The sequence below is a fragment of the Saccopteryx leptura genome, chromosome 8 (genome assembly GCF_036850995.1).
Source record: "Saccopteryx leptura isolate mSacLep1 chromosome 8, mSacLep1_pri_phased_curated, whole genome shotgun sequence".
Taxonomy (NCBI): domain Eukaryota; kingdom Metazoa; phylum Chordata; class Mammalia; order Chiroptera; family Emballonuridae; genus Saccopteryx; species Saccopteryx leptura.
In genome coordinates, this window is record NC_089510.1 from 54,224,202 (window position 1) to 54,239,962 (window position 15,761).

Genomic DNA, 15,761 nt, shown 5'->3' on the forward strand with positions numbered 1-15,761 from the left:
TCTTCCATGTGGTTTTATACCATTTAGAAATGTATTCTAGAGTACTTTTCTCATATTCTTTTTGGAAGTAGGTGAGTCCTGAAGTATTATTACAAATAAGTAATTGTGCTGCATCTAGATTCTAGACACACAGAATGTAGGATTTTCAGTGTTTTTAGGGTATGGTTAATTGGGAGAGGGGGAAAGATGGGGTTAATGGAGCAGGTATGTAGCTTCATATCTAAGATGCCCTGTTTTATATATAATGAGTTTAATATGAAATGAGAAGAGACATCTATAAAAAGTTTCTTACTAGTTACTAGAGCCAATTTTTTGCTTTACTTGTAGAACTATTTTGCTTTCTTGTAATCTGTCCTGTTACATTCCATTTAGGTTAGAATGGCTGAGGAGCATTCTGAATTTGTGATTGGTTTTATTTCTGGCTCCCGAGTAAGCATGAAGCCTGAATTTGTTCACTTGACTCCAGGAGTTCAGTTAGAAGCAGGAGGTAAGTCTATTCATTGGTCATGGTTCTTCCAAACTGCTTTTTACCCAAGTCAGTAAGGGCAAAGTGAAGTTTTATGGGTTTAAAGAGTTATTAAAGAGAAAGCTTCTTTGTCTAGAACAGTAATGAATGAGCCCTCTGGCCTGGTGAGACTGACGTAGGTATGCAAAATAGCTTGCAGTCGAGCTTGAGGATGAAAATTTAGAAAGCTGCTTTTCATTGATATATACCCAGATATTTTAGTTGTCTTTCCCAACGGATGTTATGAACATGCTGCCAAAAAGGTGTTCCCTGCTCCAGGAAGAATGTGCTAGGCTGGACATTTGTTTCTTTGTTAGAGGACACGGCAGAGCCTTTGGTGTGCTAATGTGTGTTGTGACCCCATGTGGAAATACACAGTCTGTATCGTCTCCCAGGTTTCTTTGAGATGGTAACACTTTTTGCAGTCTGAGAAATATAGCTGTAGTGGCGAAAAAAGCAGTGCAGATTTTCTCACTGATAGTCTAGTCAGTAGAGGAGTAATTGAGATGATAAAATTATACATAGTTAAATGTACTACAGGACTTAATAAAGCTGCTTTGGTTTTGAGTGTGGAAGAAATGATCACCTGGAGAATTTTTATTTTTCCTGAATTGGCTCTTGTGTAAAAATGCTCCTCACGGAGCTTATCCCATCCTACTTTCCATCTCTTCTGTACGAGGTCGGTTTGGGAAGTTGGAGGTTGGAGCTGTGCACAGTGGGGTTCTCAGCAAAACTGTTTAAAATGAAAACACCTATACTTATTACCCGTCGGATCCGTTTGTCAGTTTGACCTGACACTCGGCTATTCTATTTTTACATTGAAAAGTTCAAAAGGTACCTTTAAAAATATTGAGAATTGTACCAGTCATTCTTATATAACTCGGACTCATCTCCCCTCCTTACCATTCCTTGCTCAGGCTAGCCTCCCTCTCCAGAGATGCCCACAGAATTGGTGTGACACGTACGCTGGCAGACCTTTGGCTTTGCATGTGCTCACATTCGCACAGTTTGGAGAGTGCTGTGTGTCTGTGCAGCTCTGTTCCGTTTCCACACCTCAAGTTACCTTTCCCCAGGTGCAGTGTTTCCTCATTAGAATCGGGCCATAAGATGTTTAACCATTCCCCTGCTGATGCATTTGGACTGTTTACCAACAATGAACATCCTTGTATAATTTTTATACATGTAGACCAGGGGTCGGGAACCTATGGCTCATGAGCCAGATGTGGCTCTTTTGATGGCTGCATCTGGCTCGCAGACAAATCTTCAATGAAAAAAATAATAATATTAAAAATATAAAACATTCTCATGTATTATAATCCATTCATTTCCTACTGCTCATGTTCATGGTTGTGGGTGACTGGAGCCAATCACAACTGTCCTCCGGGACAACACCAAATTTTTATTGGATAATGCGTAACGTACACGGGTCATTGTATGGCTCTCACAGAATTACATTTTAAAATATGTGGCGTTCATGGCTCTCTCAGCCAAAAAGGTTCCCAACCCCTGATGTAGACTATTTCTGGAGTAGTCTTCTAGGCTGGGAACTCCTAGAGGATGGGAGCTTTTTCTGAAGATTGCTCATCCACCAGCATAGTACCCCTTGCTACAGAAATGTTCTGTAAATACTTAAGAGTGTCCATTGCTTCAACATTTGCATTTTAGGAACAGATGAAAGAGGTGGTATTTCTGTAACTGGGATGATAACAGAGAACGTTATGATTGAGGGTCTGAGTTTGGTGAAACTTGGTTTTCTTTTTAAATCCTGAAATACTAGAACTAGTAGATACCCATTAACCTTGAAGGAGCTAATTATTTATTTTTTAAAAGATTTTACTTATTGATTTTACAGGGCAGGGGCTAACGAGAAGCATCAACTCACAGTTGCTTCACTTGAGTTATTCACTGCTTGCTTGTTGCTTGTCATATGTGCCTTGACTGGGCAAGTCCAAGGTTTTGAACCGGTGACCTCAGTATTCCAGGTCAACGCAGTATTCCTGCGCCACCGCAGGCCAGGCAAGCTAGTTATTTCATATTCATACTATAACCACACTTAAAAAAAGGAAGGTACTGCCTTGTGGGGATTTTGTTTTTAATTAAGTACTTCAACCAAACAAACACAAATTTTAGAAAGCTAATCAGAAAGAAAACTAATAAGAATTCAAATAAATTAATGAGTGATAGCTGTACCCCCAAAGTTATAGAATATTGTGGGTCTCAATTTCCCAAATTTCGCATTACAGATTCTATATACTATAGATTAGGCCTCAGCAAAATATCTGACTTTTAAAACTCCACATTTGTGCTAAATATTTTATGAATCAGATTTGGATTTCTGGCCCTGTTACTTAGTAACCATGTATTGGACAAGTTACTTTACTTTAGTCTCATTATCTTGATCCTGTAAAATGGGAATAATAATGTTGCTCTCAAAGGGTATTTAGAGCCATAAGTGAGATAATGTGTTTAAAACACTTGATACAATCTCTTGACACAGTAGGCTTTCTATGCTTGTCAACTGTTAATGTTCATTGTAAGCCCCCAAAACACTTGAGATAGTACAGTCACAATATAGGTTTTTGGGTGTCTTTAAAGCATCTTGGATTTGAGAGATAATAAGCCATTTAACAGAATTCTTCTAGAACAACAGAATTTAAAAAGAAGGAAAGGCCCTGGCCAGTTGGCTCAGTGGGTAGAATCTTGGCTGACATGTGGACGTCTCAGGTTCAATCCCTGGTCAGGGCGCACATGAGAAGTGACCAGTCTGCTTCTCTTCTCTTCCCGGCCCCCTTCTTTCTCTCTTCCCTTCTTGCAGCCAGTGTCTTGGTTGGTTTGAGCATCAGCTTCAGGTGTTGAGGATAGCTCAGTTGATTTAAGCATCAGCCCCAGTCATTGGTTATGAGGTGGATCTTGGTTGGGGCACATGTGGGAGTCTCTCTCACTATCCTCCTTCCTCTCACTTAAAAAAAAAGAAAAGAAAAAAGAAGTGTCTGGTTCAAGATGGCAATGCAGGACGCCCTGAATTTACTTCCTCCCACAGACTGTACCAGGTCTACAGCTACCTGTGAAACAATTTCTTCTTGGGGGAGGGGGGGAAGAAAAAAAGATAAACCTAAAAACTAAATGTTGCTGAGTTGGAACTGTGGCAGGTAGTCAGCATCTAAGTCAATAGGAGAGTCGAGCGCAGTCTTACCGTAAAACCACCCCTTGCGTGCAAACCCACGATCAAAACCTATAGCCTCTCCCTGAGGAGTGAGGGGTTGGAGCTGCCATCAAGCACCGCAACTTTTAAGACCTACACCTAAGAGATGAGGCCCCCCCGAAACATCTAGCTTTAAGAAAACACTAACGAGCTTGTGCCCAGAAACCCACAGGACTGTAGTGATCTGAGAAATGGCTCTTAAAGGGCTGACTCTCTGAGACTCACCTGGCCCAGGGCCCGGATACTTAGTAAAAAAGCTCACTTGTAAATATAACAGTGTCGGCCTGAGGGGAAGGCATCTAACAACACATGGAGGAGCCTTCCAGAACACTGTCCAGGGCGAGCTAGTAGGCACCGCCTTCTTGCTCTCCCTCTGCCTTACTCTAACTAGTGAGAACCGTCTCTTTTTTTAAATACTAGGCCTTTTTGTTTTATTTTTTTGCTTTTTCTGGCAGGCACCATATTTGCATTCCCCTTCTGCTTTGCCAGCGGGCGCCATTTCCACACTCTCCCCTTGCTGCACTCCAGGGCACCAGCAGCATCCTGGCAGGGAGCTTTTACCCCGGTCTGGTGCCCTGATCTTTGCAGCTGCTGCCCAGAGGACTCCCTGACCACTTGGCTCTGTAAGGGGACTTGTGTTCCTGGGTCCTGAGGGCACTGTAACAACTGGAGGAGCAATTCTTAGTAGGCAGCCATCCCCAGGGCACTGCACACACAGCACACTGAAATACACCCCCAGTCTTTCTGTGAAAGAGGCCTCTTTTCTTGTCCTGAGCTCTGGCCCAAGTGGCTAGCTGCAAATCTGGCACACATCCAGGGCACAGAGGTGTTCTCAGGGACTGTAAGCGGGTGAATACTGTCTTTGCCTTGCTATAGCTTGCTGGTCTAGTCTGGCGCCCTGACTTTCATGACTGCTACCCAGAGGACACCTCTAGTTAGCCAGGCTCTGGGCTAGTGGGGTTTACACTTGCAGACTCATGGGGCTGTATATATTTTCACACTTTAAAAGCTGCTGCCTGAGGGTTTGGCTTCCAATCAGTCTGAATCTAGGTACTGAGTGAGATCCTTCCCTTTGGAACACTGACAGATCTTGGTACACCCTCAGCTACTGGGAATTATTAATACTGGGAATAATTATAATTGCTCGGACAATCATAAATGTTTGGGAGACAACCAAGAGCTAGCTAGTGTAGGGTTAAACACAAGGTTCCTGAACAAGGCGACTCCTTCAAGACTGGGAGAGGTGTTTTTTTCATCTAAACCAACACAGTCAAGCAAAATGAAAACACAGAGGAATATGTTTCAGGCAAAAGAACAAGATAGAACCTCAAAAAAAGAAAAGAAAATGAAATTCTTAATGAAATAGAGATAAGTAGTTTACCTGATAGAGTTCAGAGTTATGGTTATAAAGGTGCTCACCAAACTCAGAATAGATGAGAGAACTGTGAGAACTTCAAGATAGAAAATATAAATAACATATAAAATATAAGTCACAGAGCTGGGGAATACAGTAACTGAACTGAAACATCTAGAAGGGGACAATAGCAGACTAGATGGAAGGATCTGAAGAAAGTATCAGTGAACTCAAAAACAAGGCAGTGGAGGCCCTGGCCGGTTGGCTCAGTGGTAGAGTGTCAGCCTGGCGTGCAGAAGTCCCGGGTTCGATTCCCGGCCAGGGCACACAGGAGAAGCACCCATCTGCTTCTCCACCCCTCCCCGTCTCCTTCCTCTCTGTCTCTCTCTTCCCCTCCCTCAGCCGAGGCTCCATTGGAGCAAAGATGGCCCAGGCGCTGGGGATGGCTCCTTGGCCTCTGCCCCAGGCGCTAGAGTGGCTCTGGTCACGGCAGAGCGATGCCCCGGAGGGGCAGAGCATTGCCCCCTGGTGGGCGTGCTGGGTGGATCCCAGTCGGGCGCATGCGGGAGTCTGTCTGACTGTCTCTCCCCGTTTCTAGCTTCGGAAAAATACAAAAAAAAACAAACCAAAAAACAAGGCAGTGGAACTCACCCAATTAGAACAGCAAAAAAGAAAAAGAAAAGTGAAGATAGCCTGACCTGTGGTGGCACAGTGGATAAAGTGTTGACCTGGGACACAGGACCCAGGTTTGAAACCCCGAGGTCGCTGGCTTGAGTGCAGGCTCATCTGGCTTGAACGCAGGCTCACCAGCTTGAGTGCAGGGTTGCTGGCTTGAATAAGGGGTTCCTGGCTCGGCTAGAGCCCCCCCCCCCCCGTCAAGGCACATATGGGAAGCAGTCAGTGAACAAAGCTTGTTTGAAGGTTAAAAGACAAAAGTAGTCAAAATAATTATTACAATAAATTAAGGGATATACAAGATAAAAAGATGTAAAATGTGACATTAAAAACAAAATGGGAAGCCTGACCTGTGGTGGCACAGTGGATGGAGCATCGACCTGGAATGCTGAGGTCACTGTTCAAAGCCCTAGGTTTGCCAGGTCAAGGCATGTATGGGAATTGATGTTTCCTGCTCCTCCCCACCTTCTCTATCTCTCTCTCTCTCTCTCTCTCTCTCTCTCTCTCTCTCTCTCTCTCTCCCTGCCTCCCTCCCTCTCTCTCTCTCTCCCTCCCTCTCTTTCTCCCTCCCTCCCTCTCCCCCCTTCTCTAAAATAAAATAAAATCTTTAAAAAATAAAACAAACTTCCTTTAAAAAAAAAACAGTAAAATGTAGAGCTTTAGAATGTGGTCAAACTCTTTAAGGCGTTATCAACTTAAAAGACTGTTATAGATATAAGTTCAATATAAGCATTATGGTAAACACAAACCAAAATCTTACAAATCCTGTAGTTCATACATAAAACCAAAATCTTATACATCCTGTAGTTCATACATAAAAGATAATAAAAGATAAATGAAAGGAATCTAAGCAAACCACTAAAGAAAGTCATCAAACCACAAAGGAAGAGAGCAAGAGAAGAAGGAGCGAACAGAAGGGAACTACAAAACAGCCAGAAAACAATGACCAAAATGGCAATAAGTACACACCTAAAAATAATTACTTTTAATATAAATGTACTGCAATCTCTAATCAAAAGATATAGAGTAGCTAGGGCCCTGGCCGGTTGGCTCAGTGGTAGAGTGTCGGCCTGGCGTGCGGGGGACCCAGGTTCGATTCCTGGCCAGGGCACATAGGAGAAGCGCCCATTTGCTTCTCCACCCCCCTCCTTCCTCTCTGTCTCTCTCTTCCCCTCCCGCAGCCAAGGCTCCATTGGAGCAAAGATGGTCCGGGCGCTGGGGATGGCTCCTTGGCCTCTGCCCCAGGCGCTAGAATGGCTCTGGTTGCGGCAGAGCGACGCCCCGGAGGGGCAGAGCATCACCCCTGGTGGGTGTGCCGGGTGGATCCCGGTCGGGCGCATGCGGGAGTCTGTCTGTCTCTCCCCGTTTCCAGCTTCAGAAAAATACAAAAAAAAAAAAAAGATATAGAGTAGCTGAATGGATTTTAAAAAAACACGACCCATTTATATGCTGTCTACAAGAGACGTCAGATATAAAGACACACAGACTGAAAGTGAAGGGTGGGAAAGTATATTCTGCACAGTGGAACCCAAAAGAAAGCGGGTTAGTTATACTTATACCAGACAAAACACACTTTAACACAAAGACTAACGAGAGACAAAGAAGGGCACTGTATAATAATAAAGGAGGTCCATCCAAGAAGAAGATATTTTATATATTTATGCACCCAACAGAAGAGCAGCTAAATACAGGGTGGGACAAAAGTAGGCTTAACATTGTGAGTATGCAAAACAGTTTATTCTTGTATTATTATTTATTAATTATTGTATCTTCCATATGAACAACTGTAAACCTACTTTTGCCCTATCATATATAAAGCAAATATTAACAGATTTAAAGGGAGAAATAGACAGCAATATAATAATAGTAGGGGGGCTTTAACATTTTACTTACATTAAGGATAGATCCTCTACAGAAAATAATGAAACATTGGCTTTACTTACATGACGTGTTAGAACAGACATACCAAACATTCCATCCAGAGGAACAGAGTACACACACTCTTCTCAGGTGCACGTGGAACTCTCTCCAGAATAGATCATGTTGGGCCACAAAACTAGTCTTAATAAATTTAGGAGGACTGAGGTCATATCAAGTATCCTTTCTGACCACAATGGTATGAAACTAGAAGTCAGTTACAAGAAAACTGAAGGAGTCACAAATATGTGGACATCAAACAACATGCTACTGAACAACCTATGGGTCAAAGAAAAAATCAACAGAGAAAACTTTGACAAACAAAAATGGAAATACAACATACCGTAATTTATAGGATGCAGCAAAGAGTTCTAAGGGAAAATCAGAGCAGTAAATTTCTACCTTAAGAAACAAGAAAAATCTCAAACAACATTACACAAGCAAACAAAAGCCCAAAGTTAATGGAAGGAAATAAAGATCAGAGTAGAAATAGATGGAATAAAGACTAAAAAGACAACAGAAAAAGATCTTGGTGAAACTAAGAGCTGGTTTTTGAAAAGATGCAAACCTTTAGTTAGACTCACCAAGAAAAAAGGAGAGGATTCAGAATCAGAAATGAAAGAAATGTTTCAACTGATGCCACAGCCCTACAAAGGAACGTGGGGACTGCTAGGAACAATTATATGACAGCAGTCATAACAGCCTATAGAAATGGATACATTCTTAGAAACCTACAACCAACCAAGGCTGACTCACGAAGAAGTAGAGAATCTGAATACACTGATTACTAGTAAGGAGATTGAGTCACTAATCAAAAAATTCCCACCAAACAAAAATCCAGGACCAGACAGCTTACTGGTAAATTTGAATTCTAACATTCGAAGGATTAATACTAATCCTTCTCAACCTCTTCCAAAAAAATAGAAAAAATTGGAATGCTTTTAAACTCATTTGGCCAGGCCAATACCAAAACCAGTCACGGACACCTTGAAGGAAGAAAACACTGAATATCCTGATGATCATAGTGATGCAAAAATCCTCAACACAATATTAGCAAACTGAATTTAAAAATGCATTAATATGGCCCTGGCCGGTTGGCTCAGCAGTAGAGCATCGGCCCAGCGTGTGGAAGTCCTGGGTTCAATTCCCAATCATCAGGGCACACAGGAGAAGCGCTCATCTGCTTCTCCACCCCTCCCTTTCCCCTTTCTCTCAGTCTCTCTCTTCCCCTTCCACAACCAGGGCTCCATTGGAGCAAAGTTGACCCAGGCACTGAGGACAGCTCCATGGCTTCCACCTCAGGCGCTAGAATGACTCAGGTTGCAACAGAGCAACGCCCCGGATGGGCGGAGCATTGCCCCCTGGTGGGTGTGCCAGGTGGATCCCAATCAGGCGCATGCGGGAGTCTATCTCTCTGCCTCCCTGCTTCTCACTATGGAAAAATACAAAAAAAAAAATTAAAAAAAATACATTAATATAATCATGTCATGCTCAAGTGAGATTTGTTCTAGAGATGTCAGGATGGTTTAAATTAGTGTTTTCAACCATGGTCTATAATCATTGGGTCTATAATCTTTATACAACATCAGGGTGGTTAACTCTTTATTTTTTTTAGAGAGAGACAAGAGACAGATGAGAAGCATCAACTCATTGTTGTGGCACTTTTAGTTGTTTATTGATTGCTTTCTCATATGTGCCTTGACTGGGAGGGAGCTACATTCAAGCCAGTGACCCCTTGCTCAAGCCAGCGACCTTTGGGCACAAGCCAGCGACCATGGGGTCATGTCTGTGACCCCGCACTCAAGCTGGCAAGCCCACGTTCAAGCTGGCAACATTGGGATTTCAAACCTGGGTCCTCTGGTTTCCAGGTCGACACTCCATCCACTGGACCACCACCTGGTCCAGCCAGGGTGGTTAACTTTTATGTGGACCAGCACGAAATTTCTGGCAGACCAGCAGCAGTCTGTGAACAGGTAGTTGAAAACCACTGGTTTAAGGTGTTATATACCACATAAACAAAATGAAGACTAAAAATCATGATCCTCTCAATAGATGCAGAAAAATATTGACAAAATTCAACATCCTTTTATGATAAAGACTGAACAAAGTGAGTAGAGGGGAAGTGCCTCAACATCACAAAGGCCATATATGACAAGCCCACAGCTGACTTCGTACTTAATGGGGAAAACTGAAAGCGGTTTCCCTAAGATGAGGATCAGGTCAAGGATGCCCACTCTCACCACTTCTTTTCAACATAGAATTAGAAGTCCTAGCCAGAGAAACTAGTAAAGTAAAAGAAACACAAGACATCCAAACTGTGAAGGAAGAAGTAAAATTGTCACTGTTCGCAGATGACATCATTATATATAGAAAATCATGAATATTCCACCAAAAAAGCTGTTGTAATTAATAAACTAATTTGGTGAATTTGCTGGATACAAATTCAATATCAAAAATATCTGTTTCATTTCTATATACTAATAACAAATATCAAAGAGAAATTAAGAAAACAATCTCATTTAGTTGCACCAAAAATAAGACACTCAGCCTGACCAGGCGGTGGCGCAGTGGATAGAGCATCGGACTGGGATGTAGAGGACCCAGGTTCGAGACCCCATGGTTGCCAGCTTGAGCGTGGGCTCATCTGGCTTGAGCAAAGCTCACCAGCTTGGAACCAAGGTCGCTGGCTCGAGCAAGGCGTTACTCGGTCTGCTGAAGGCCCACGGTCAAGGCACATATGGGAAAGCAATCAATGAACAACTAAGGTGTTGCAATGAAAAACTAATGAATGATGCTTCTCATCTCTCTCTGTTCCTGTCTGTCTGTCCCTATGTATTCTTCTCTCTGACTCTCTCTCTGTCTCTGTAAAAATAAATAAATTAGTTAATTAATTAATTTAATTAAACACCCAAAAATAAATTTAGCCAGAGGTGAAAGACCTACTCTGAAAACTATAAGACACTGATGATTGAAGACAAATATATTAAAAGATGTTCTGTGCTTGTAGATTTGAAGAAATATTATTAAAATGTCAATACCACCCATAACTGTCTACAGAGTCAGTACAATTTCTATCAAAATTCTAATGACATTTTTTTCATAGAAACAGCACAATCTTAAAATTTGTGTGGAACCACAAAAGACACTGAATAGCCAAAGCAAACTTGAGAAAGAGTAAAGCTGGAGGCATCACATTTCATGATTTCACACTATATTACAAAGTTGTAGAAATCAAAACGGTAATCATACTGGCATAAAAGCAGACATGTAGATGAACGGAACAGAATAGAAGGCCCAGAAGAAAACTCACATAGATGTGGTCACTTTATGACAAAGGACCCTAGAATATACAATGGGAAAGACAGTTTTTTCGATAAAATGTTGGGAAAACTGGATAGCCACATGCAAAAGAATGAAATGAATGAATTTCGTGCCAGCCACCGTGGTCATACGATTAACCCAAATTAATAGCTATCGGCGTAAGGCGTGTTTAAGGTAATAACCCAAAATAAAGTTAAACCCTGACTAAGCCGTAAAAAGCCCTAGTCTCTGTAAAATAACCCACGAAAGTGGGTTGTTACACTACGCACAAAATTTTAACTCAAAATGGACAAAAGACTGAATGTAAGACCAGAAGCCATAGAACTAGAAGAAAACGTGGTAAGCTCCTTGACATAGGCCTCAGCAATAGTCATTTTAATCTGACACCAAAACACAAAGTAAACAATAAACAAGTGGGACCACATCAAACAACAAAGCTGCATAGCAAAGGAAACTATCAACAAAATGAAAAGGCAGCCTACTGAAGGGAGAAAGTGTTTGCAAGTATGTATCTGATGGGTTAATATCTAAGGTATATGAAGAACTCTTACAACTAAACAGCAAAAATCAGATTTAAAAATGGGCCGATCTAAAAAGAGTTTTCCCCAAATAAGACATACAGATGGCTAACAGGTACATTAAAAGATGCTCCAGCATCACTAATCACAGGGGAATATGAATCAAAACCACAATGAGCCTGACCTGTGGTGGCACAGTGGATAACGCGTCGACCTGGAAATGCTGAGGTCGCCGGTTCAAAACCCTGGGCTTGCCTGGTCAAGGCACATATGGGAGTTGATCCTTCCAGCTCCTTCCCCCTGTCTCTCTCTCTCTCCTCTCTCTCTCCTCTCTCTCTCCTCTCTAAAATGAATAAATAAAATAAAATAAATAAAAATATATTTAAAAAAAAACAAACAATGAGATATCACCTCACACTTGGTAGAATGGCTGTTATCAAAAGGCAAGAAATGGAAGTGTTGGTGAGGGCGAGGAGAAAAGGGAACCCTTGGGCACTATTGGTGAAAATGTATGTAGGTGCAGCCACTATGGGAAACCGTGTGAATGGGCTCGTCAAAAAATTAAGAATAGAACTATCAAATAGTCCAGCAATTCCATCTGTGGATATTTATTGGAAGAAAACAAAAACTGAACTTGAAAAGATGTATGCACCCCATGTTCATTGCAGCATTGTTTATTCCAGGGTATGGAAACCACCTAAGTGTCTGTTTATCGATAGAGAGACTGAATATACAGATATGTATTACTCATAAAAAAAGAATGACATCTTGTCATTTGCAACAACATAAATGGATTTCAAGGGCATTATACTAAGTGAAATAAATCAGAGAATGATAAATACCCTATGGGCTCACTTATATATGGAATCTAAAAACAAACAAAATTTAAATGAGCTCACTGACACAGAGAACAGAGCGGTGGTTGCCGGGGGTTGGAGGGTGGGTGAGATGGTAAAGGGCTCAATCGGTACAAACTTCCAGTTGTAAGTCGTGAGGATGTATGTACAGTAATAACTATAGTCAGTAATACTGTATTGCATATTTGAAAGTTGCTAAGAAAAATCTTAAAAATTCTCATCACTAAAGAAATTTTTATAATTATGCAAGATGATAGATGTTAACTTATTATAGTAATCAGTTTGCAATGTATACAAATATTGGATCATTTTGTTGTACACCTGAAACTGTCAGTATACGTTAATAAAAAATACATTAAAAGAATGAAAAAGCCAAAATTAAGGATTAGCCTTTGTATACAGGGTGGGGTAAAACTAGGTTTACAGCTGTGAGTATGCAAAACAGTTTATTTTTGTACTATTATTTATTCATTATTGCATTGTTTCCCATGCAAACCGTACTATTATTTATTCATTATTGCATTGTTTCCCATGCAAACCTACTCTGTGCCCCCGCCGCTTGGTATAGCCTGAGCACTTGTGATGAGGTTGTGGCAGAAAGGTTCACGTATGTGACTGTCCCATTAAATGCCCTGTGAGGACTTTTCCAATAGCGTGTCACAGCGATTCTGAGAAGAGTATTAAAATTGTCTTCAGTTGTAAGGCCTTTTTTTGTATTGAACCTTTCATGGCACAGTAGATTTGTTTTCTTATTCTGTTCATCTATAAGTGCTCTCCAATTAGACACTGAAAAGGAATTGGTTAGCTTCTTCACTGGGGGGGGGTCTCTGACCTCTCTGGGGGGTCTGTCTCCTCACCTGCGTTTGCCCTCATGCTGCAGAGAGCAAGAGCATAGTTCTTTTTAAAGCTGATATTTTTCCAGAAGTCATGTGACAGTTTTTCTGATGCTTTGTATTATGTTAAATAGTAACTTTTGCGTTTTTGCAGGTGATCATCTCGGCCAACAGTACAATAGCCCACAAGAAGTTATTGGCAAGCGAGGTTCTGATATCATCATTGTGGGCCGGGGCATAACAGCATCAGCGAACCGTCTGGAAGCAGCTGAGCTGTACAGAAAAGCCGCCTGGGAAGCTTATTTGAGTAGGCTTGGCATTTGAGTGTCTCAGACATTTTCGTGAAAGCTTTGAAGATGCACTGTCTCTCCTGAGATGCACTGGAAATAAGCAGCCTTTAATACTGTGTGGATCTCCATGGTTCCTCTGTTGGAGGGACTGTGGGTTTCACAGTGTTTACAGAAGACTGATCAGCTGTAATCACTGCATTATTGCTGTGATAACTTTACTTTCAAGCATTCCTTAGTGATACTGATGTCTGTGTTCAAGTTCATATTGAGGACTTCCCCATCTCTAGGTCATGCTTTCTGATTATTATTGCCGTGACAACAATTTTAAGGCATCAAGGGTACATTTCCTGTGTCTCTTATTCTGTATCTAATGCGATGCCCAAATAATATTAAAATATAAGCTGTTTTCCTGCTCTTAAAAGTAATAGTCCAAGCCTCCAGGTGTTGCCGGTTCCCAGAACTGCCATTGCTCACTCACCAAAGGGCGCGAGGTGGGGCAGTGGGAAGGTGACCACAGCCGTTGATAGAGGCCCGCGGACTGCAGCCTCGGGCCAGCACTGCGCAGGGTACTGTCAGAAGCCTCAGTTCCCTCAGAACACACACCCGGGAGCGCCACTCCCGAGTCCTGCACACCCCTCTCGTTCTTGCTGGCACCTGCCTTAAGGGAGACAGACAGTCCCCGCACCAGTCCCCGTCTCTGGAGAGCTAGGCCGGGCCTGTGGTCAGTGTCTCCAGGCCTTGCCTGGCTGGAACCAGCAGCCATTTTGCTCACAAGAGGCGAGTGAAGGGGAGTAGTTGAAAGAACATTAAAGGGGTCCTCAGGCTGCTGTCTTTGCCCTCCACGACAGTCCGCGGGGGCTGCTTTAGGGAGCTTTTCCTCGAGATGACACAGCAGCATGAGTGCGGGTGAGCGCCGGGCCTGAGACTGCAGGTCCCTTCACTGTTTGGCGCTGTACTTCCGCAGCCTGGAGCGAAGGGGCCTGTCAGTCCTCAGGCTGCCCCAGCACTACAGCCCGGCAGCTTGTGCGCCACTCAGCGCTTGCTGTCCTGGAGACGCCCGGAGATACCGGTCTCCGCTCGCCAGTTTTCAGATGCAATGGGCACCCTGGGGAACTGTCCCCACTTCCTCAGTAGAACCAGGTGTTATGCTCAGAGTGCATGCCCTGTTCCTTAACTGAGAAAGGGCTAAACTATCTAATGCCTCGAAAATACTTCTATGCCAAATAGCAGCTCATAGGCCAATACAGCCCAAGTTCTATGTCTGAATCCATTTGTGCTCCAGTTTGGACTCCCAGGCTGGGCTTTGCTCACATTAGAGGCCTACAGCACTGGGCTTATTCTCAAGAGACAGCAATACCACCTGAGGCTCCTGTAAGAAATGCAGATTTCCAGGCCACACCGGCTCTGCTAAAGCCGCAGGCGGAGGAAAGGACGTGCCTGGGGGAATCCAGCCAGGGGGAAAGCAGAGGGAACCGGCAGCAGGGGCGAGCGCGGGGACCCGGGGCCCCTCGCCTTCACCGCGGCGCTCTCCGCCCCGGCCAGCGGAGGTTTCCGAACAAACGCCAGCCCAGTGGCTTCTGGAGAAAATGAGCTGCCATGGGAACACCACACACACCTCAAAGACCAAAATAACAAGAACGACAATGTTTTGTTGGGGGCACCTAAAGAAAATTTTAATTTTGAATTTCAAAATTTGATGGAGACATTGAAAGATGGTATAATGCAGACTACATTCATGGGCTAGAAGATCATGTGGAAGGACATCAAAATGCAAAATAACGGGACAGAAATGGAAGCAGCGAGGTGAGAGGCTTAGAGGAGAAGATAATGGGAGGAGAGGAAGTAAAATATTGAGGAAAATTTTCAGTTTGAAGAACATACTTAAGCCTGCAGATTAAAAGGGCCCACCCAGTAAGTTCTAGACAGGCGTTACGGACAAAGGCACACACCTAGGTGTGTTCTGTAAAAATTATTGTATGTCAAGGGTAAAAAATTTTACAAGCATCTAGAGGAATAAATGACTTGCAAAGTAAAAGGAATCAGACTAGTCGCCTACTATCATCTGTAACACTGGAAGCTTGGAGACAGTGACATGCACAAGCCCTGGGAAGAAAGGATTGTCAGAACCAATTTCCCTGAATCCAGCCGTGTGAGCCTCTCTCAGGTTGTAGCCTGATTGTGAGTGTTCATAGCTTCCAGTAGCCTGTTCATAGTGCACCTCAGTGCTCTGACTTGTATCCACACCATGAGTGAGATGCACTGAGCATGCGCCTTTAAAGGGCTGGGCAG

General features: G+C 42.9%; 1 protein-coding gene across 1 annotated transcript in view; it reads left to right on the forward strand.

Annotated features, from left to right (window-relative positions):
* Window positions 1–13,893, forward strand: part of UMPS (uridine monophosphate synthetase) — a 54,252-nt gene extending 40,359 nt beyond the window's left edge. Inside the window, exons 5-6 of the mRNA XM_066347258.1 lie at window positions 373–487; window positions 13,337–13,893. Of these exons, the coding sequence (XP_066203355.1) occupies window positions 373–487; window positions 13,337–13,506 (285 nt within the window). The 3' untranslated portion in view covers window positions 13,507–13,893. The remainder of the gene's footprint in view (window positions 1–372; window positions 488–13,336) is intronic.
* The last annotated feature ends 1,868 nt before the right edge of the window (window positions 13,894–15,761 follow it).